This window comes from Pristis pectinata, chromosome 12 (genome assembly GCF_009764475.1).
Source record: "Pristis pectinata isolate sPriPec2 chromosome 12, sPriPec2.1.pri, whole genome shotgun sequence".
Taxonomy (NCBI): Eukaryota; Metazoa; Chordata; class Chondrichthyes; order Rhinopristiformes; family Pristidae; genus Pristis; species Pristis pectinata.
In genome coordinates, this window is record NC_067416.1 from 31,612,870 (window position 1) to 31,637,265 (window position 24,396).

The 24,396-nt window shown below is 37.9% G+C and overlaps 1 protein-coding gene across 1 annotated transcript in view; it reads right to left on the bottom strand.

Moving 5' to 3' along the window:
• Positions 1 to 423: 423 nt before the first annotated feature.
• Positions 424 to 24,396, bottom strand: part of noc3l (NOC3-like DNA replication regulator) — a 35,885-nt gene continuing 11,912 nt past the window's right edge. Inside the window, 17 exon segments of the mRNA XM_052027257.1 lie at positions 424 to 933; positions 6,729 to 6,813; positions 7,336 to 7,433; positions 8,696 to 8,824; positions 9,894 to 9,911; positions 9,913 to 10,079; positions 10,371 to 10,442; positions 10,617 to 10,680; positions 10,780 to 10,852; positions 11,021 to 11,121; positions 12,887 to 12,967; positions 13,095 to 13,226; positions 15,243 to 15,371; positions 16,652 to 16,827; positions 18,421 to 18,514; positions 23,659 to 23,688; positions 23,690 to 23,821. Coding sequence (XP_051883217.1) covers positions 805 to 933; positions 6,729 to 6,813; positions 7,336 to 7,433; positions 8,696 to 8,824; positions 9,894 to 9,911; positions 9,913 to 10,079; positions 10,371 to 10,442; positions 10,617 to 10,680; positions 10,780 to 10,852; positions 11,021 to 11,121; positions 12,887 to 12,967; positions 13,095 to 13,226; positions 15,243 to 15,371; positions 16,652 to 16,827; positions 18,421 to 18,514; positions 23,659 to 23,688; positions 23,690 to 23,821 — 1,710 coding nt within the window. The 3' untranslated portion in view covers positions 424 to 804.

Consider the following 24,396-nt stretch of genomic DNA (forward strand, 5'->3'; position numbering starts at 1 on the left):
TTTGCAAGAACTCTCACCCAGCAGTAACATACTTACAAATGAGCATTTTGAATTCATTGCTGTTCATTTGCTTTCATACATATGTTTCTCATTGTTAAACATTAAACAATAAGCACCTAATAGTTCTCCAATTTTGTGCTGTAACCAACCTTGTATATAGTAAACTTTAAAGACAATGTGCTTTTAATGATAATGGGAGAATAACTTTATGTGACTGAAATCAGAAAGTTGGAATGAAGGTATTCTAGGTTAAGTAGATAATATTTTGTGAAATTTTGAAGTGACTTATTTCTGCAAAGAAGCATAAAACAACAAGTTTCAGGCAACTATAAAAAGTGTTTTTTAGATTCCATGTTAAAGAACAAGGTTGCATTAGTGGTTTTCAGATCCTCAGGATGTCAAAGCACAGAAAATGAACATTAGTCAAGGTTATGCCATATATTTATTACTTAAAAGTAATAAGTCAACATTATGAATTATTACAAAGTTTGCATGTTACTATCACTGAAGGCAAGAAATTTTATACTAATCCATACAAAATTCAAGAATTTTTTTGTTGTCACAATCTTATCTGTCCAATAAAAATAAAGCAAAGGTTGCCATTTAACTTAATTTATACATACAACCTGTTATTCTTGCCATTTCATCTGAATTAACAAGGGTATTCTAGATTCACAAGTGTTTACATATATACATTCACCATGGATGCCATGAATAACCTAGAACTGCAGAGCAAACTTAACACTGATAAACCAATCTTCAGCTATTCAAGCTATGCTTATAATCTTTGTTTAGTAATTACCATTATGTGCATGACTGTTTGTGCAAGTCTTCAGCAAATTTGAGATCATCGACGTTGGAAGGATTTTCAAGAAGCAGGTTTATTTGATTTTGTAACTCTGAATCAAGGAATGCACCCTGCATTGCCGACTTCTGAAATCAGAACAGCACAAGTTTTTAGTCTAGAATGGCAAGAACATATTATTAAGCACAACAACAATACAAAACAACAATCTTAATGATGACAAAAACACACAACTTTCTAACCTGAATGAATCAAAGTTGCAATGAAAGGCTTATGGTTCAGGCATATTGTCTTTGTAAAATTATTTCTTTCCTCAGGCAAGAACTATTAGTGAAATTTCATGCCATGGTACAAAGTCACTTTAAGATTCTATATAATCAGGTTGTTGGTATCACAGATCAGACCTTGCTGAGAGGCAGGCCTCCTGTCACTACCAGGAGAAGGACCCATCCTGCTGGCCTGAAATTACCTGGACCCCAGCACCATATGGCCTGAGCACCAACAGAGCCTCCAATGGTGCAGTGAAGCATTGTCCCCAGATCACACTCAACCTAACCCCATCCTCCACCCAAAAATCTTTGGCAGTTTTTTTTAAAAAGCCAATCATTTAAAAACCTTATTTTAATGGGAAAATTAATTACCTAAAACCAAAGTCATTGAAAGGGGAACTAAACTTCTCCTTTGCTTTATAATCTGTAAACTACAGTCCCCACTGGAATGAATGAGGTTGTGGAACCTCCAGCACGTCAAGCCTTATAATAGAATCCAAGAGGTGATTAACCAGCATATGTGAAGGTGAACCTCCGTAAAACAGAGCTCTGCTTCTACATCCCACAAGCAAATCAACAAATTTGGCATCATAAATCTGTCAGTGTAATGGGGACTTCTGTACTGACAATACATGAAGAATCCCAAGACTTGCTTCCATTAAACTACTAAATATGGAATAGGCCCTTCAGCCAATGATGTCTGTGCTGACCATGATGCCAATCTAAACTAATCCCAACTGCCTGCAAAAGGTCCTGCCTCAATGCTTCTTAAACATTGCTATTGTATCTGCTTCTAGCACCTCCCCGGCAGCAGGTTCCAGACACCTACTGCCTTCTGTGTGTAAAAAAAATGCCTTGTAAATCTCCTTCAAACTTTCCCCATCACCTTAAACCTACGAGTCAGAGTCATACAGTATGGAAACAGGCCCTTGGGCCCTACTCGTCCATGCCAACGGTGTTGCCCAGCGAGCTAATCCCATCTGCCTGCATTTAGCCCATAGCCCTCTAAATCATCCATGTATTTATCTAGACGGCTTTTAAATGTTGCTAGTGTGCCCACCTCAACCACTATTTCTGGCAGCTCATTCCAAATACGCACCACCCTTTGCGTGAAGAAGCTGCCCCTGATGCCCCTTTTAAATCTCTCGCCCCTGATCTTAAACCTAGGCCCTCTTTGTTTTTAGCACCTCTCCCCGGGAAAAAGACTGTGCTTTCACCCTGTCTATGCCCCTCATGATCTTATATACCTCTATCAGGTTATCCCTCAATCTCCTATGTTCCAGGGAATACATTCCACTCTACACAACCTCTCCTTGTAACTCAGGCCCCTAAGTCCAGGCAACATCCTGGTAAATCTTTTCTGCATTCTTTCTAGTTTAATAACATCTTTCCTATAACAGGGCGACCAAAACGATACACAATACTCCAACTGCGGCCTCACCAATGTCTTCTATAACTGCATTATAATTTCCAAACTCTTATACTCAGTGCCCTGATCGATGAAGGCCAGTGTGCCAAACGTCATCTTCACCAACCTATCTACCTGTGACGCCACTTTCAGCGAACTATGCACTTGCACCCCTAGCGCCCTCTGTTCCATAACACTCTGCAGGGCCCTACCATTCACTGTACAAGTCCAACCCTGGTTTGATCTCCCATAATGCAATACCTCACATTTATCTGGATTGAAGACCATTAGCCAATCCTCAGCCCACGTACCTAGCCGACCAAGGTCCACTTTTAATTTTGCAAAACCTTCTACACTATTTTAACTATTTGTTTATTAGTTTAATTTTAGTTAATTTTAGTTTAGTATATTAACTATACTATTTTAGTATCATCGACAAACTTATTAACAATGCCTTATATATTCACATCAAAATTACTTATATAGATAACAAACAACAGAAGTCCCAGCACCAACCTGTGGCACACCACTAATCACAGGCTTCCAGTCTGAGAAACTATGCCCTCTAGTATTTGACATTTCCATCCTGGGAAAACTCTCAACTATCGACCACATCTATGCCTCTCATAATGTTATATATTTCTATCAGATCTCCCCTCAGCCCCCAACACTCCAGAGAAAATGATCCAACTTTGTCCAACCTTTCCTTATAACTAACTCTCTCCAGTCCTGGCAACATCCTGGTGAACCTCTTCTGCACCCTCTCCAAAGTCTCCACATTTTTATTGTAATGCGATGACCAGAACGGCACACAATACTCCATATATAGACTAAACAATGTTTTTTGCACAGCTGCAATATGACTTGCCAACTTTTATACTCAGTACCCCAACTGATGAAGGCAAGCATATGCCTAGATGTCCTAGCACTGGTCCTTGTGGAACACTACTGGACACAGACCTTCAGTCAGAATAACACCCCTCCCACCACTGCCCTGTTTTCTATGACCAAGCCATTTTTGTATCCAGTTTACCAATTCACTGTGGATCCCATGTGACCTAATCTTCTGGACCAGCCTAATATGAGGGATCTTGGCAAATACTTTACTAAAGTTCATGTAGACAACATCCACAGTCCTACCCCCAATCATCTTTGCCACCTCCTTAAAAAGTTCAATCAAGTTTGAGAGACATGACCTCCCCTGCACAAAGCCATGCTGACTGTCCCTAATAAGTCCATTCTTTTCCAAATGCGAGTAAATCCTGTCCCTAAGAATCTTCTCCATTAATTTCCCTGCCACTGATGCAAGGCTCACAGGCCTACAGTTTCCTGGATATCCTGATTGCCCTTTTTAAACAAACGAACAACACTGGCTATTCTCCAGTCTTCTGGGAACTCGCCTGTGGCTAGAGAGATTACAAAGATCAAGAATCCACCCTGATGCCGGTTCTCGACCTGAACTGTTGAGAATTCCTTTCCCCTACAGATGCTGTACAACCCGCTGAGTTCCTCCAACAGTTTTTATGCTCGAGATTCCAGCGCCTGCAGCCTCGAGTCTCCGAGGATACAAGGATCTTTTTCGAGGATACAAGGATCTCTTTCAAGGCCCCAGCAATCTCCTCCCTTGCCTCCGTCAGTATTCTGGGATAGATCCCATCAGGCCCTGGGGAGTTATCCACCTGTTAATATTCTTCAACAGACAACAGCTGCTCCTCCTCCTCCTTAATCCCAACATGCCCTTGAATATCAACATATATTTCCCTGATCCCACTATCATGCATATCCTTCTCCTTGGTGAATACTGACAGAGTACTCATTTAGTACCTTGCCCACTTCCTCTGGCTCCCAGCATATATTCCTTCCTTCGTCTTTGAGTGCTCCTACCCTTTCCCTAGCTACCCTCTTGCTTTTAAATCTATGTGTAAAATGCCTTGAGATTTTCCTTAATCCTATTTGCCAAGGACATTTCATTGCCCTTTATAGCCCTCCTGGTTGCCTGTTTAAATTCTTTCCTGATTCCTTTATGTTCCTCAAGGGCATTGTCTGATTTCAACTCCCTAAACCTTTTACTAAACTTGCAACATTTCTTATTATCCAAGGTTGCCAAACTTTCCCACCCTTATCTTTCATCTTCATTGAATCATTTAGTTGTAAGGCACAGAAACAGGCCCTTCAGCCCAATTAGTCCGTGCCGGCCAAGTTGCCTCCCTGAGCTAGTCCCAGTTGCCTGTGTTTGACCCATATCCCTCTATACCTGCCCATCCATGTACCTGTCTAAATGTCTTTTAAATGTAACTGCACCTGCCTCTACCAGCTCATTCCACATAACCGCCACCCTATGTGTGAAAAATTTGCCCCTCAGAACCTCTAAATGTTTCCCTCTCATCTTAAATCTATGCCTTCTATTTTTAGATTCTCCTACCTGGGGAAAAAGGCTGTGCACATTCACCATATCTATGCCCCGCATGATTTTACATACTCCTACAAGGTCATCCCTCAGCCTCCTACACTCCAGGGAAAACAATCCCATCCCACCCAGTCTCTCCCTACAACTCAAGCTCTCCAAGTCCAGGTAACATCCTTGTGAATCCTTTCTGCACCTTTCCAGCTTAACAACATCCTTCCTACAACTAAGTGACCAGAACTGCACACAGTACTCCAAGTGTGGTCTCAGCAACATATTGTACAGCTGTAACATGACGTCCCAACTCTTGTACACAATGCCCTGATCGATGAAGGCAAACATACCAAACACCTTCTTCACCACCCTGTCTACCTGTGTCGTCACTTTCAGGGAACAATGTACTTATACCCCTAGGTCTTTCTGTTTATTGACACTCCCCAGGGCCCTGCCATTACTGTGCAAGTCCTGCCCTGGTTTAACTTCCCAAAATACATCGCTTCACACTTGTCCAAGTTAAGTTCCATCTGCTATTCTTTGTCCCACTTTCCCAGTTGATCTAAATCCTTTTGTAATCTTAGATAACCTTCTTCATTGTCCCGGTGTCATCCACAAACATATTAACCATGCCAACTACATTCTCATTCAAATCATTAACAAATATGACAAACTACAGTGACTCCAGCACGGATCCCTGCAGCACATGACTGGTCACAGGCCTCTGAGCTGAATAACAATCCTCCACTACCACTCTCAGACTCCTTCCCCCAAGCCAATTTTGCATCCAATTGGCTTGCTCACCCTGGATCTCATGCAATCTAACCTTCTAGACCAGCCTACCACGTGGGACCTTGTCAAAGTCCTTGCTAAAGTCTATGTAGACTACTGCCCTGCCCTCATCAATCTTCTTGGTCATTTTTCAAACCCTCAATCCTATACATGAGACACGATTACACACACACAAAGCCATGGTGACTATCCCAAATTGGTCCTTGCCTTTCCAAATGCAAGTAGATCCTCTCAGAATCCCCTCAGTAAACTTTCCCACCACTGATATTGGGCTCACTGGCCTGTAGTTCCCTGGCTTGTCCTTGTAGCCCTTCTTAAATAAAGGCACCAACATTAGCCACCCTCCAGTCTTCAGATACCTTACCCCTAGCTAATGATGATACAAATATCTCTGCCAGGGCCCCAGCCATATTTTCCCTACCTTCCCACAATGGCCTTGGATACACCTGGTCAGGCCCTGGGGATCTATCCACCTTTATGCACTTTAAGACCTCTAGCACCTCCTCTTTTGTAATGTGGATCCATGCTGATCCTGAATTCTAACCAGCTGGTCTTAAAACACTCCCACACCAACTGTGGGTTTACTTCCAAACAACTGTTCCAATTTACTTTCCCCAGTTCCTGCCTAATACTGTTGTAATTAGCCCTCTTCCAATTGTGCTCTACCTATATGGCCTCACTGGATGAGCCCTCCACAATGCTGTCTGAGTGCAGCTGTGATATTCTCCAAGATTGGTAGTGCACTCCCCTACCTCCTTTATAGCCCTCTCTATCACATCTGAAACATGTAAATCCTGGAACGTTGAGCTGCCAGTCCTGTCCTTCTCTCAACCAAGTTTCTGTATTGGCCACAACATCATAGTTCCATGTACTAATCCAAGCTCTAAGTTCATCTGCCTTACTCATAATACTCCTTGCACTGAAATAAATGTACTTCAGACCTTCAGTCCCACCGTGTTCATAAACCTGGCCCAGCCTGTCCTCCTGTTAGACTTACTTGAACTTTAGTTGATAAACTGATAATTTAGTTGATAATAATGTTTATGCTTCTTTTACCTTCTTGTTTGATGTGACAGATGAGATTGGAGGATTGAAGGTCATCGCTTTCATGCTGAACTCTTCAAAAAGCTCAGTAGCATGTCTAAATGAAAGAAATACATTTAGTCTCTGTTCAAATTTTAAAATTTGGTCGAAATATGACTCACAGCACAAAGAACAAATATGTAACAGCCACTGTGCTGTCAGGGAAATCTAGGATTATTTTGCAATCTATGAATTTATTTTGAAGTTAGTGTTATATAGGCAAAAGTGGCAAACCATTTCCAAAATGCAAATGAACAAATAATCTCTTTTGACATTACTGGTTGGGGAAGGCAAATTTCCTGCTCTAAAATCAGAGCAGATGAACTAACATGTTCAACTGAGCAGATAGATTTGATCCTGATTCAATGTCACAGCCAAAATTAACACCCATCACAATGGTCCTCTGTATTATATGCAATGAGCTTTTATGTGCAGTGATATCTGGGTGCAGATACATTTCTAGGAGATGCTGCATAGAAACTGTCTTACCATCTTCAAGGATTCATGAAATAAAACAGGACAAAAAAAATCAGTAACTTTGACATTAGTTTAACGTTATGCGTAGAGCAAAATTCCTTACTTTCTGCTTAGTTCAGCTCTCAGGGCTCCAGAGCCTTCTGATGGTGCACCCACACTAAGATGCGCTGCAAACCTTTGCACCACAGGATGAAAGTGTCTCTGCAATTAAAATAAAAAGTGCAGGGAAAACAGGGTATTATGGTGAGTCCTGATTCATGTTACAAGGAAAATGTTGGGACTAAGATTGTTTACTGATTTTTTTTCCATTTTTGTACACCCAATCCAGTATTAATCCAAATGACATACTTAAATCAAAAATTCTATCCATAAACTCTCAAATTATCATTGCGCAAGCTTAAAGAATATAATTGATGTGGAATTAAACATGAATTGTAAAATTATGTGATCAAGGTTGCTTAATTACATTGCACTGTCAGTTGAGTTGATGGCCAGAACACTGTTACACAATTACCCAACAGCCTGCAGTGCCCACATTCATCAACTTTTTTCATGCCTGTCCCAGAGCTTCCACTGTGGCAGTCAGGGCTGCATGGACAGGAGGCCCTATTGATTGCCTCTTTTCCTTCCACAAGAATGTCAATCTTTTAACACTCCCAAGTTTATTACTTAAGATGTGACCCCTTAAAGAATTTGAAAACCCTCTATAATGCAAATGTACAGGAAATCTTATAATTAGCTATAACTGCTAATTGTCAGCTTCAGTCATTGCATTGAGTGTGCTGGTGGGAAGCACTAAGAGGATTCCATGCCATTACACTTCAACTCTTTCATTGATCCAGTGACCCTGATATGTTTAGCTTGTTCTTCATCTTGAAGTTATCACCCAAATTTTGCAGTAACAGTGATGAACTCCATTTGCTGTACTGCAGAGGTCCAGCTGTACTTCCAGCAAACAGTGAAACATTGTAGGGGTGGACAGGGTGGCATACGTGCTTGCTCTGTAAGTAGAGAATAGACTAGAAACTATGGTTGGAGCTAGACAGGCACTGGAAAATTGCAAGTTTGAGAAGATTTAAAGAAAATTGAAATTAGATTAAAAACCAATTTCTCGTATTCCCAAGCTTAGACAATTACATGAGGTTCCGGGTTGGTTTGCACTGGCCCTGTAGTGGGGCATGGTGGTAATGTTGTTGGTGGGAAGGAAGAGTTACAACCGGCAGAGTGGGTTCTCCTTTTCTACTGCATGGTCTGGAGAAATACCTTCTACACGGTTCATCTATGGAGGATTCAAGGGGAAATTTACGGACAGTATCTAAATGCGCTCGGTGCCTTGTGGACCTATGCTTGTTCATGCATCCCCACGAAACATTGTGGACCACTGGTAAAGAAATACTTCACTTAGGTAAAAGCTGCATTTCAACGTACTTAAGTACCCGATTAACAATGCAAAACAAGCATACCTGGAGATAATGCAACTCCCACAAAGCAGTGTTCTGCGCATTGCAGTATTCAGGTTCATCAAGCTCTGGGAGATAAAGTCCACTACCTTGAGATTCACTATCGAGCAAAATATCTGTCTTTGGAAATGACTAACAGATGGAAAAATTTTAAATAAAACATTGTGTAACTTAATTCCTGCAAGGAAATAGCTAGATTTAGTAACTAATATGCAATTTCATTTCTGAATAAGTTCTCTGTTCCAGTATTATTCAGTTGATTCTTTGTGTACTTTTTTTTAAAAAAAACTTGCAGTTCCAGCAAAGTGCAACATTTTTATAGGTAAATGCCAGCACTCACTTTATCTGACATGGGCAAAGCAACAGCACTAATAGGCAAACCTTCTATAAATCTAACAGTGTAATTCATGTAATTTATGAATATGCAAAGCAGAACTTCCTGAAAGATCAGGCATACAAAGAAAATACAGGTAACACACTCATTACTGGAAAATACAAATAATGTACAAATAACTGCAGCCAAATTAAGGATTCTACACTACCCTGAACAAGAAAAATAACAGCTATCCAGCAGTTTTAAAGAATGGGAAGAAACAGAGATCTCAGAATTTAAAGGAGAAAATAAATGCTAGCCCAAAGAGGAAAATATTAAGGGTGGGGCAGTGGGTAGTTGACCAAAACCATGCTTGGAGGTTTAAAGAGCAAAGCAAAGGAATTTAGGCAAGTCATTTTCAAAGTTTGTGGATACACACCTGAAGGTACAGCTGCCCTGGTTGGATGAGAGCAGCTCAGGGAGCCTGAGAACAGAGAACCGAGAGGGTAGATGGGGCAAAGAAGTGGAGATTCAAGACTGGAGGCTTAGAAGGTGGGAAGGAGATATACCATAACAAGGTTTAAGCACCTGGATGAGAATTTTAAATTTAAGACACTGGGAGCATATTAAAAGATGAAGCTCAGTGAGGTCAGGTCGATGGATCAGTGGTGCTTAACTGAAAGCAGTGTTTGGATTAGTTGAAGCTGATGGAGAGCGAAGGGCAAGAGACCGGCTAGGACAGCATTCATCCAGCTATCTGGTCTGTCAAAAGCTTGGCAATGTGAGCAGAAGATGGGCTGAAGTATTAAAAGAGATGGATATAGGAACAGATGCTCGGTTCTGACATAAATGGAAACAGCCAGATTCTCTTAGAAAGAGTGCACTTACATTCATTAATATTCTGCTTAGTTGCCAAGATACCAATGGCAGAATTGGGTAGAACATTAAGTGCCAGAGTAGTCAGACGTTTAATATAAAGCGAATGCACGTTGCAGAGAAAACTTGCTTCCTGCGTTTTTATCAGCATCACGTCTAGACACTGCAGGCAGGATCAAAACTTCTTCATTTGGTTTCCTGAAAAACAGAACCAATAATGTTCAAGTTACACTAATGATGAGGAGAAATGTCAAATTGTCATTTTGGCAAGAAAAATTAAAACAAAACATTTTTATATGATTAAAAATGGGCTTCCATCACCAAGTTAAATTAAGGTTTGTGGACTGTTTAACATCATACTTCTTTTGCAGGGTCGGCACCAGAGAAAAACTGTTTGAGAGCTAACTATATTACCTGATCAAATGCAACTTTACTATGTTAACACATTATTACCAAAAAAACTAAGAGAAACATTTTTAACTTACTTACCAGCATGTAGTGCAAACAACATTTTGTAAAGGTGAGTGTAGAATTTCATAGGATCAATATTCAGCACATCACCTGAAGTGCAAAATAGCAAGTTAAACTATGTAGACTTGGAATTGCTATTAAATTATGAATAGCTTTGAGGAAGTGAAAACTACAAGGATAAAATGTACTTGTGAAATACAGGAGCAAAGACCTCCTTCACAGTTCCGCAATACAACTGAAGATCTGCTTGTAAAGGCAGCCTACCTTGACCAGAAAGAATGTGAAAAGCAGCTTGAATGCAGTGAAGGCGCTCTCTGTAACTAAGGCTCTGCAGTGAAAAAAATGTTCAGACTAATATATACAGCAATCAAAACATTACAATGTGGAGTAGAGAATCTCTCCGCTTAAATTCAAAACTTGTACTCACCCCAGAGTCAATGAGAGAATATAGTACAACCAGAAGATCGTCAAAGAATTCCACATTAATGAGATGAGCAAATCTGAGAGAAAATATGCAAGGTTACATTCTATGTTTGTAAATAACACTTAAAAACAATTTTAAGTGAACGCTAAAATCGAATCATACAACTTAAATGCTTAAGTTGGAGTACTAGATTCAAATAAATAAATTGTCCGCAAAATACAAACAATTAAAAGTGCTCCCTTACTTGGCAAGACCCTCCAGAACTGCAGGGAGAACAATAGATTTTTGTGCTTTCTTCAGGATTCTGAAGTATGTCAGAAAGACAATGTTGAGGATTTCAGTGTGCTGTCAATAAGATAGAAAATTCCATTAGTATGAACTAGGAGCAAGGGTAGGCTACTCGGTCCCTCAAATCTACTCCATACTTGAATAAAATCAAGGCTGAGCTGATTGTAACCTCAACTTCATTTTCTGCCTACCCTGGTTAACTTCCTTTCCTTGCTTATAAAAAATCTATCTCTGCTTTACAAATATTCAAAGACTCTGCTTTCACCACACTTTGAAGAAAAGAGCTCCACAGTCTCACCGCTCTCAAAGAATTTTCCCTCATCTTTATGTTAAATAGGCAACCCTTTAACTTTAAAACAGTGACTCCCTGGTTTTTGACTCTCCCTATATCCATCCTGTCAAGACCCGTCAGGATCTCATGTTTCAATCAAGTCGCCTCTCATTGAAAATCCGAAGGATACAAACGTAGTCTGTCCAACCCGTCCATTCCTGGTAACAGTACAATAAACTCCCTTTCTGCTTTCATCACATTTATATCCTTCCTTAAACAATGCTGTACAAAGTACTACAGTTAAGACCCCACCATTGCCTCATATAATTCAAGCATAAGATCGCTACTTTTATATTCAATTCCTCTCACAATAGCTTTCTTGATTATTGCTGATATCTATGTACTTGCCTTTTTCAAATCATGCTCATGGATACCCAGAACCCTCTGCATCTCAAAGCACCACAATCTTTCATCATTCAAATAATGTGCTTGTATTTATTTTTTCTGCCAAAATGGACAAGTTGACATTTTTCCTCATCATTAGTGTGGATGGGCAAAAAAGTCAGTGTGGACATGGTAGGCCAAAGGGCCTGTTTCTGTGCTGGATGAATCAATAATCCATTTGCCTGATCTCTAACTATTAATTTAACCTATCCATATTCTTTTGTAGCCTTCTGATGTCCTCTACACAACTTTCCTACTTACCTTTATTTTGGACTAATTAAAAATAAACTTGCACAGGAATTCAACATTACATAAATTAATAAAACAACCAAATATAACCACAATTGCTCAAATAAAGCAAATAACAAAGACTACATTTAGCAGATCACTATGCTGCTAACTTGTAATATACACACAAAAAAACTTACATCAGGCAAGGGGATGCCAGCCCACAAAGCAAGCAATCTTATAAGTTGATGCTGTCTGCTAATGTTTTGATTAAAAATTTGGCAAAGAAAGATGCTTTCTGTACAACAGGCAAAATGCTGTGCCAACAGCAAACATTGTAGTGGTTATGTCAAATGAGGACCAAAAAGCAGTGATGATATGGTACATAAACTATGACACATTTGCAGATTGTCAACAGGCCAGCCAACATACATCTTTAGTGGTCACTGAGCAAATAAAAACTCCAAAGATGTATGACATTTAGCATTTTTTCTGTCTGCCAAAAATGCACATTCCATTTCTACTTACAGCTCACCCCTAATGTTTTATATTTTTTTCTTTCACATCATCTCTTAACAGTTCCAGCACAAACACTTCAACTTTAGTACAGTATTGTACAATCTGCATTCAGTCATTCTTTTAATCACTTAAAATTATTTCAGCATCCTTCTTCCCCCACCACAAGTCACAATAGCTGTCATGTGGTCAACAGAACTCTAACTGTGCCAACTTTGTTTCAGTACCTTTCCAATCTATGGTAGATTTCATTTTCAGACCTGGTTGGATTGGAAATGTTGGTAAAGTACTTCCAAAAAAGACTTAGTAAATTAGACACTTTAGGCATGTTGCACCAAGGAGTGAAACACAGAAACCACATACCAATTTTAGTTTTTTGTCTTTACTTTCTGCAGCTTCTGTTTCTAGAAGTTCTTTCTCAAGTTTCTCCTCTGCTTTTTTCCACTGAAAAACAGATTTTTAAATCAAACTGATGTACTTGCAGAATATTAGCAAAATCATTTTAACAGAGCAAGGGTTTTTTCCACTTTTGTCTGACGCTGCAGTGAGAATTAGACAATGGAGACATTACCTTTCTCTGCATCCTGGACAGATTTTTTCTCTTCTCTTTACAAGTCAGAAATCTTTTTTTAGGGGCAATATCTTCTGAATCTTTTTTAACCTCCACTTCTTTAATCCGCAAAGTAAGGAATGTTTTCAGCACCTGAAAGCAAAGTAATAAATTAGCAGAATGCACCTGACTGGAAATTTTGATGGCTATTGCATTATGAATAACCTAACAAATACCATAAAATAACCCACCTCAGATCAGAATCATGTAATCTTACAACACAAACAGGTAATTTATCCTAACATGCTGCAGGGAAAGCCACCAAACAACTGCATAAATGAATTGGGCAAGATAAAATAGATTAATGAGGAATACTAAAGGATGCATGGGAAGGCAAGAAGGTGGGTTGGTCGATAAAAGAGGACAGGTTCACACCGCCCATTATCAAATCTGCACACAAACAAACACTTGTAAGCAAACATAACTATTCATTTTTGTGTGCCAGCCATTAAGTCCGCAAATATCTTGATCAGAGCTGAGGCAAAATTACAGTGAACATTTCTAATACTGACATGATGAAATTACAAAAAGTACTAAATGAAGATTAGAATGCTAATTTTATAACTCATGCATTAAAACTGTGATTAAGATGTTGAATTTTAAAAACTGAAAATGGTAATTGGCTAAAATCAACTACAAAATTATTTTTGAATATAATCTGATTGTCCTAACATAAAAGACAAATAATTTGTTCTCATGGGTTCAGGATTATTTCTGTACTGAACAGTAAAACATTCCTGTCATTGTTTGAATCAAGCTTTTTAAAAAGTTGGCAATGTTTTGTATCACAAGTTTTTAAAGGCAATTACGTTACAACATAATTCTGTAAACTAACAAGATTCATAATAAGGCTGAGGAGTCTACTCACAGCCCAACTAACTCTCACAAGTGGATTTCAAGAATGACTATTCAGGAACATATTTGACTTATTTGGCATCTGTAAATTTTGACTGTCCTCTCTGTAGGCCTGAATTGAGAAGACACTGCAGTTGTGGAACACAAAGGATATAAAAATGGGAAAAGTAAATTTAAGCAGTCTACTATGGGTCTATGCTACAGGCCTCACAAAATGAATTAAAATTCACTGAATTTAGTTATGATCAGATAGATCAGTTGAAGGGTAAAGAACTTTTTGTGTCACAGCAATACAAGAAAACTATGTCATAACATGAAAAGAATTTTACCAACAATGCCTAATACAAAGATGCCAAGAAAATCTAAAATTTAAGACAAGCTAGTCAATTCCCCATACAATGGATGGATGAGTTAATTTAATGGATTAAGGATTCCATTTATGTCTACTTCAAACCATAGGTTTGGCTAAACCAGGGTCAAACATAGACATGCCTAAACATAGAACATTGCAGCACAGTACAGGCCCTTCAGCCCACAATGTTGTGCTGACATTTTATCCTGCTCTAATATCTATCTAACCCTTCCCTCCCACATAGCCCTGCATTTTTCTGACATTCATGTGGCTTTCTAAAAGTCTCTTAAATGTCCCTAATGTATCTGCCCCCACCACCTCTGCCAGTAGTGTGTTCCACACTCCCACCACTCTGTGTAAAAAAAACCTCACCTCTGACATCCCCCTTATACCTTCCTCCAATCACTTTAAAATTATGCCCCCTCATGTTAGCCATTTTCACCTTGGGGAAAAAAAAGTCTCTGACTGTCCACTCAATCTAAGCCTCTTATCATCTTGTTCACCTCTATCAAGTCACCTCTCATCCTCCTTCGCTCCAAACAGAACAGCCCTAGCTCACTCAACCTATCCTCATAAGGCATATTGGATTTTAATTTATAAATTAACACTAAAGGTTAAAACTATGGTTTACAAACACAAGAAAACAGCTAAAACAAAAAACTCATGATTTTTAGATTCAAGTTGAATGTAATTCCTTCATATACTATTTTTGGCAACTCTATATAACTTCACTATATAAATCAACATTTAATTTTTTTAAATGAACCTTTCTGTTTAGAGCACGATTGAAGTTTCAAATGTACTACATGAAATAATACTAATCTAGACCTTTAGAATGGCAGAACTGGTAGGCTTTCTTAAAATAACTTCAACTTATAATGACTGAACTCATTAGAACTTACCTCAGGTCTGAGCTCATAGCTTCTGCTTTTAACAAGACCAGAGATTATTTTGACCAAACAAAGTGAAGCTTGGCCAACTTTGTCCTGTTTGAAAAGAGTTTCCACAGCTTCACAACACATCTGTGAAATCTAAAGAGATACAACTATTAAACATGAGAATATAACAACAGAGTATCATCAAAACAAAACTCAATAGAATCACATTATTTTACAACACAAACAGATCTGTCTTATCTTTCTGCAGGGGCTGTTTGGTTCCTTTTCCTATATTCTTGAAAAAAAAAGATCATTTGAAATATTTTTTCACTTTCCTTTTGGAAGCTAACAAGTATTCAATTTTCAACAGTAATTCCAGTAGAATGTATTATTTCATGATATGGTGTTTTGAAATTATCTGATCTTCCTGACATTTGGATGTTGGTCTTAGAAATATGCCTCTAGTTATCAACTTGTGGAAGTTCTTCCTCCTTTACCCAGTGGTAGTAATCTAGCCTATGAATTAAAAGGTTGAAGGTTCAATCTTCACTCCAGATATGTGTGTACAAATTCCAGACTGATGCTCTGATGTGGCACCACGGGAGTCATCATCGGTGGAATGATATGTTAAAAAGTTTTAAAAATCCATCTTTATTCTCAGGTGACAGTAAGAGATGGGTAAGGTAGTTTCTCTGGTCCCTATTTATCTCTCTAGAAACATTATTAAAACAGATCAGATTAGATTGGGAGAAACTGTTCCCACACTGGTGGAGCATTCAAGAACCTAGGACATAATAAAGATGATTGGCTAAAGAAGCAAAAAAAAAAGTGGCATGAGGAAAAAATGTTTTGATAAATAAAACAAACAATTTGTCTGGAATGCAATGTCCCTACATTTTAGAGATAAAATTATAGTCATTACCCTTGCACAATCTCTTCTAGAATGCTGCAGGCAAATAACATATTGTGAAGGAATCCATTACCTATAGTATCCTACACTTATTTTGAAATTATTTGCATCGTTATGAATGGAATGAAAGTAAACAGATGAATATAAGTATATTAATCAAGACAATTGGATGTCATAAAGGCTAAAGTTATGCAAAGTATTATATGAAAATTAGATCGGCTTTCTACCAAACACTTCAAATCTTTCACTAACTGTATAAAGGCACATTTCCACTGGGGTTTTCTCATTTGCCCATCATAACTTTAATGATGGAACCTCCAGAACGTCAAATAAGGTCACTTTCAATTTTCTTTGTAGAATTCCTCTTAAGTTCTAGCAGATGTATTCCACTGGACATTCACCTGATAAAATCAGTGTTTTTTTTAAATATTTTAAATAATTTTGAAAGGGTACTTCTGATAAGTGTGAACTGCATCACAAGACCTATCTGTGTATAGGAATACACATGCACAGCAAGTTTTACCTTCCTTGACACGTCATTCATAAGTGGTACAATCATCACAGCAACGTTGTTATGGAAGTTAAAATGTGGTAAAGCCACCAGCAAATCACAAAGACATTTGATAGCCACTTCTGCAAGGCCTTTATATGCTTTTAGCGAAACAACATTACTCTTCTTTTTCTTCATCTGCTTCCAGTCTGTTGAAGAAAGAGGAAATAAGTTTAAATTTGAAAATTGGAACAGCACCAAAAGACTAAATTCATGCTTGCTTCCTTTATTAATGTTACTTTTCATTTACCTAATTTCCATGGCAACAAGATTACACAATGCACAGACTGTTCTGAGAGATGGTTTTAAAAAATGTCATCTTTCATCAGCAGAAATTGAATATTCTAACTCATTCACAAAAGGGCAGTATTTAAACACAGGCCTTTTATTTACGTCGTTAAACCCGGGCTGCTAGAGACCTGACTGATATAATTTTATGCAAAAGTCATGCACAAAACCATCAGAACATGATACCACAGCTGAAGTTTTGAATCTATACTCGTTAGCAGACATTTGATTTTTATCAAAATATACATTGTAGTCTGCAATAAACTATTCTTTGCCTCTACAGAAGTCCTACTTTGAAAATTAATTTTCCCAAACTCCCTTTGCTTCTGACTGAAATGATAGATTTGAAAGCAATGTTCTTGGCCACTTGACCATTTAAACTGGCAAAATACACAGGATGAGAGTAAACCCCCATTAATCTGGCATGCTCAGGACTTTGGTGGGCTGGACCAGCATATTTTTTGGACTATTAGATGTAATTTTGATACTCCAACACATTTTTAATCCACAATTTAAAAAAATGTTACACTGTAATATAATAAATCCTCCAGTGAACCCAATAAATTTCATGGCGGCATGGAGATCAGGGCCCAGCACGTCAAAGGGAACGCAGAATCAGTATCCAATGAGCCAGATGCCAATTTGTCAGGATTTCAAACAAAGGGATTAGCAGAATTTTACTGTATTTAGAATCACCAAATGGGCATGTTGTTCTCCCTGTCCAACAAAATATGAAGTCAATGCAACACATTCTATACTTCTACTGTGGTGAAACTCTATATGCCCAAACTGTTTGACTCAGCTTGTACCCCAATAATCTTGAATTATTATTTATTCTTACATGACTTCTAAACCTGATTTCTTCAATGTCCTCTGCTGATCAGCTGAGCTTCATCAAACAGAAAATGCAACTTTCCCAAATTCTATTCTGTAGTGCTACACTAGCTCATCATATCAAATGATTATTTGACATAATACTTATCTACAAATGGGCCTACACAACAATTCTGGAAATCACTAACAAGGAACTATAAGTGCATTAGTTAGACATGAGTAGTAAGGATAACATTGCGATTAATTATTAAGAACAGGGTTTCAGAGCACTAAGAAAATAATGATAAAAAGAGGCAGTCTATATAATGATACGAAAAACAAATTAGTTTAGACTGGAAATCCAGAGTTACTCTCTTTGGAGCAAAGGTGGAAATTTGAAAGGGGTGTAAGAAACTCAAGAGCAGTTAAGAGCTGGAACTCACTACTTGTAAGGGCAGTGAAAACAGAATCAAAGGGAATTGGATACCACTTCAGGAAAGAGAATTTGCCAGGCTACAGAGGAAAGAGTCAGGAACAGGACTAACAGGATTACTTCATAAAAGCTGGATCACACTCTGCCACAGGTGTAATTAATAAACTTAATTTCCCCAAGTATATAATGATGTTAGAAACTTAACTACCTTTAACAGTCTGTTCAAGATTTTCCAGATAAAACTTGTACTGACACACTAATCCTTCTTCAAATTCTCTCAAATGCTGTGTTTCTTTTTTAACCTGAAAATAAAAGATACAATACTTTCATAGCTTCAACTAAGCACTAAATTAAGGAATAAAGTTAACCTATGGCATCACGCTGAAATATGAAATTTATAAACATTTTTACTTCATAGAAACCTAACTTTGATTTGATGTTTCAATTAGCAAGAGAGATTAATTTTTTTTTCCCTCAAAAGTTTTCTGGAGTTACTCAACTGATTTGTAATAACATGTCAAATATATTTCAGGAGCTGTGAAGCTCTTTACAATGTTCAAAAATTATAGAAGGTTCTATGTACTGTTACGAGCCAGGTTGCTACTTGGTGAATGTCCCTTTAAGGCACCTGGACAGTAATGTAGGTGCGTGTGTGTGCGCGTGCGCATGTGTGTGGTTTTATCCAAGGACAGCAAGACTCATAACTGGAGCATACTGGCTATTACACAGAGAGGGAGAGGGAGACACTGACTGCTGGTCTCTGTATCTATGATGAAGAACAATAGCTGTGACTGTCACTATACAATCCACGTATGGATTTTTGGAGCAATCTGCGGAGTCCACTTTGTCATTAACCTGTACTGGAAAGCAGGTATTTCTGTGGGCAACCACATATCGAATGCCCTTGGTGTGGCAGATACTTCAGAACAAAGCAATGGAGATAATCGGTGATTGAGGTGTCGTATGGGTTCCATCGTGGAATATGTGGATTTCGTAAATTCTCTCTCTACATTTTCTGTACATTTTCTCTCCAGTCAACAGTGGTCTTGCAAAAGCCTTTGCTCATGTTCTACCTTATGACTTGCTGAACTGAACTTTGAGAACTATTCCTAGTCTTGGGGTTTGGGAATTTGCCATACACACACTTCGAGTTTATTTTTGGAGTCAATGTTTAACATCTAACGTTTTTATTTCTCTTATTATTACAAGTAGTTATTAATAAATAGATTCTAACACTTATACATGGCTTGTTGTGTTTCTATTATTGCTGGTACGTAACAGTACAAGTCCATTTTTCTTCCCTCTTTTATTGGTAGGTTATAATGGTTTATCATTTAGGACTGATCCTTTCCAAGGATGTTTCACAGAGTCTGGCTCACGAATTTCCGCTTCCACTTTTGTTCAGAGGGTTTCTTATTTTTCAACTTTGATTTGCTTCTTCCTCCCCCAACCCCCACAAGCCAAAATGTCACAGAAAAAGTGAGACACACTAAGTAATAAATAAAACGAAGCTTGCACTCTATGCAATGCTATTTGATAGCTATGGGGATAGATAAATTATTTTATACAACTTGTAATAATGTGATGAAATATCATTGACCTGAAATGCTAACTGTGTTGGCCTCCACAGATCTTAACTAACCAGCATTTTCTGTTGTTATTTCAGATTCGCAGCATCTGAAGTATTTTCCTTTTGTAATAATGTGACAATGATGATAAGTTAATAGGATGGATCCAGGACCGGTATTACACATTCAAATCATCAGGAAAAAAATAATGTAAATGTGGGAGATACAAAGCACAATCAACTTCTAAAATAAGAAATTAAATAGGCCTAAGATACTGTTAAGGTGTCTAGCTTTTTCTGTTTTTCTGTTTTTATTCCATTATAATACTGTGACTTCCTGAATCTGGCAAAAAGAAACAAAGATGCATTACAAACACATTGCTTAGTTTTCCTGATTGTATGCTTCTGAACTTCTGAAGGAGCTCCATTCTAATTAGCAAGCCAGCTTAAAGCTTGAACAGCAAATCCGTACAGTTGCCACTTTCTATACTTAGATTTAAACCAAATTTATTCAACAGGTTAGTTATTTTTATTATTGTAGCACTTCCCCACATTGATCGTTGTTGGCCTCTGAGAAAAGCCATACTGTATTTTAAGAAAAAAGCTGATAAAGTTCCAGTGATCTATATGCTAATGTATCCCACTGGACAAATATTTCACCAGGGGATGGCGACAAAGAGCAAAGTATGCATTCTTCCATAAGTACCACTACAATACACAAGTAAAACTAGTCTGAATCCTGACCACATCTAATTTTAAAAATAATCTTTCTTTAATATTCTTCAAAAGCTGTTATTTTCATTGAATATGAAACACCTCTGACCCCAACACATTTGCAGCAGCATCATTTTCAAACAGAATTGGACAATTTGGATCAATGGCAGCCTACCAGAAAAATGGGCACGAAAGAGACATTATGTGAGTAACACATTCCTAAATGAGACTGGTTTTCTACTTGCATGGTGGAATAATTCAGAAGAAAAACATTTGAAAACAATTCAGGAAGGGAAGAGGAACATTTCTATGGAAGCGTTGCTTTTAGGAAATATGGAGAGTCTGGCTGGATTTTGCTGGATAAAACCAAGAATTTCAAATGTATTGAACCATTCAAATGCAAGTCTGGGAACACCACACACGCATGGACAAAAGCAGAAATCCCAGATTACTAACAGGTTAAGAGAGTCCATATAAAGTCCAGCGGCTGAGCCCAATCTTGCTCCGATTCCTCATTTGCTTGGAAATGTATTTCTAAATGCCAGAGATATTTAGAGTAATAATAATCACACACAGCTTTCCCAGCTAGCAGAAGTGGGGACAGAGTTTAACTAAGTCATATTTTTCAAGTTTGTTTTGGCTACATAGAATCTTCAAGGTAAATCAGATTCTAATAAAATTCAATGTTTAAAGGAAAAACCTGATATTTGATATATTTTGTGTCATGTCTATGAATGATTACCAGCAAGATGCATAAGACGAGTAAAGGGGATTTATTCTATTTACGTTTATTATAGAGATATGAAGTTTTCCCTTAACAATGTTGTCACAAAATAGCAAAGGTGCAGAATTCATACACATAAACCTATAATCTAACTCACTGTTTTCTTGCTGATAATATTTTTATCAAATCCCTTAACTTTTTTTAATTTCTACTGCATCAAAGAATGTTTAAATTTGTGGTGGCATTCTCCTAAATAGTAAATATGGAATCAAATAGTTCAAAAAATATTTTACAAAATTAAAAGTCATACCAAGATGCAGCAAACTCAGTATTCAAATCCTGTACAGGATAAGAATAAAACAGCTTCCATTTAAAAAAGAATGTTCACAATTGCATTATTTTTCAAGGCAATTTACAGGAGCATTATCAGACAGAATAATAGCACAACATACCAATATGCAAATGGAGGAACACAGAGGAGTTTCAGAAATTAAAATTTTCAGTCTTCATTGGATATCCACACAGGTTTGAAAAGATCAAAACCATTGTCCTGAAAATTCCTAAGGCTGGAGGACAATTCTACTTATACCAGCAAAATGACGCTGCAATAACTTCTGGGCCTGCACCTTTGATGCTGCATTTTGCAACATGCAGATTTTCAATTTTTTTTTGAAGCACAGAAGCATATTTTAACACACAAAGTCAACTAGGTGTGGCTTAAATCACATAGTAAGCCACATGGGTAGATTCACCAAGTCTTAAACGGTTGCCATATCTTCAATTCATACAACAAATTTAACAAATTACTGCATGCTGCTTCAGACAAAAAAATAATACCAATCCATACAAGACAACGTTAGGGCAGACCAGTGTCAAGGTGCTGGTCTGAAGAAACACCTTCAATGAAGAAATAGAGGTACAGAGGACGGCAGGCATTGGGAGGGAATTCCAACTTTGGGCTTTGGTGGCTAGAGGCACAGCCATCAAAGCTGTTGTGATTAATTATGGGGATGTTGAATAGACCAGAGCTGTAGAGACACTGATATCTCAGAGGTTTATATCCCTGAAGACTACAGATATGATTAGCGATCATGCTGGGATTTGAAAATCATTAATCTGCCAGTTCTAGTACTCTGTCAGTGTTGGAAAACTGAATGGACATTAGTTTTCTTTATTTATTCATTTTGTTCAGGATCTGGACATCACGAACAAGATTAGCATTTATTGCCCATTCCTATCTGCCCTTGAACTAAGTGGCTTCTGCTGGGCCATTTCACAGGACATTTAAGAGTCAACAATATTGGTGGGTGTGGAATCGCATATGGGCCAGACCAGGCAAGAACAGGAGATTTCCTCCACAGACGGACATTAGTGCACAACAATTTGGCATTTTCATGGTCACGATTACCAAAGTGAACTGTTTTCACTATTTTTTAAATTCCAGATCATTAACTGAGTTTAAATTCCACAACAGCCATTATGGGATTAACTAGTGTATCACCACTCTACCCACCAAACATTAACAAGCTAATATAGGGGTCAGAAAGGAAAGCTGAGTGGTCAGTAATGGGAATTAGGCTGATGGTGTAATAAGTGGCTCTCGTGGATGAATTCTCAGGATGAAAAGAAAATGGAAGCCAGAGAAAGTTACAAGTTTGTGACTAGGACTTGTAGAAGGTCTGGGGTTAGATGGGGAAAATCATTATAAATATCATCGTATGGGTAATAGTAAAGAAAGGAAGCAGTATAAGCAAAACACTGAACATTGTTAATCGTATTGAAAATGCCCACTGCTCCCACTATTTTTTTTTTAAAAAGGTGGGGGTGTGACAGCACTTAGTCATACAGCATGGAATCAGGAATATGCCGCTTTCAGTGAAATATACACTTACACGCCTAGGTCCCTCTGTTCCATAAAAACTCCCCGGGCCCTACCATTCACTGTACAAGTCCTACCTTGGTTTGATCTCCCAAAATGCAATACCTTACATTTACCTGGATTGAAAGCCATTTACCAATCCTCAGCCCACATACCTAGCTGATCAAGATCGTGCAGCGTTCTTATATGGACCAGAAAAAGTGCAAAATTCAAACACAGGCCACTGAAATAGAAAGTCGGTTAGAAAAAAACATCTCTGCTCAGATTTTTCAAAATTCTTCAAATTATTTAAACATACCTGAAAAACTATGAAAAACAGAAGCAGGCAAAAAAACTTTAAAAATCAAATGGCTATAAATAGAAAAATTAGGAAACAGGTGAAAGTAAACCAATAAAGACTCTCAAAAAACATTTTTATAAATCTTTTCTGTTATTTTATTTTGTTACTAACCTTAAAATATAAAACTGAAAAAACAAAGGATTATCACACGATAAATAAATACAACTTATGGCAGCGTGATCATCACAAGGTTTTCCCTTTAAACAAATTTTATTCAAATACCTTTGCTGTCTTCTCAGCTTCAGTTAAAGGGCCGTATCCTGTACGACGGTGTGATATCTTTAAAGACCTCTGACAAAGAAACCATCACCAATTTTCTCACTGTTACTGCAACATGTGGGTCCGTTTCCATTAACATTGAACGTAGTTCCTTCAGCTGTTTAATCTGGGAAGTGTAATGTTTTAAATTTGGTTTAAAACTAGTATCTTTTCAAAATTAAAGATATACTCATTGATATTTACGTTCTTGTACACCGACACTATTTTGGTTCATATTTATTCAGTCAAAATTAAGTCCTCCAAGCTACACAAAATTACAGATCCACTAAAGAATGTTTAAAATTTACTCCAAGAGTTGCATGACATCAAAACCAGTATCAAATGTGCACGACAGACTACTGGATACCAATTTGTAATTTCAGGTCCTAATACAGTATTCTAACACTTAGCCCTGAGAATTCCATCCCTGTATGCTAAGAGAGCTACAGACACATTGATGTTTCTAATTAGTGCCCACTGACAGCACATTTAACACAAGAATGGAAGTAGTAAACCACACCATTCAATTTCAGTTCCTTGTGCAAAAGGAAAGCGACAGTCAAGAAAGGCTGGGGAAATTCATCATTTTCTCCTGTTAACTGCCAGCAACTTCAGGAATTATGCTCAAACACTGGTCAGCTACCTGTGGCTGTTTTCCCAATTGCACTGCTATGCTGGATCCCTTATAAACTCTTCACAGAG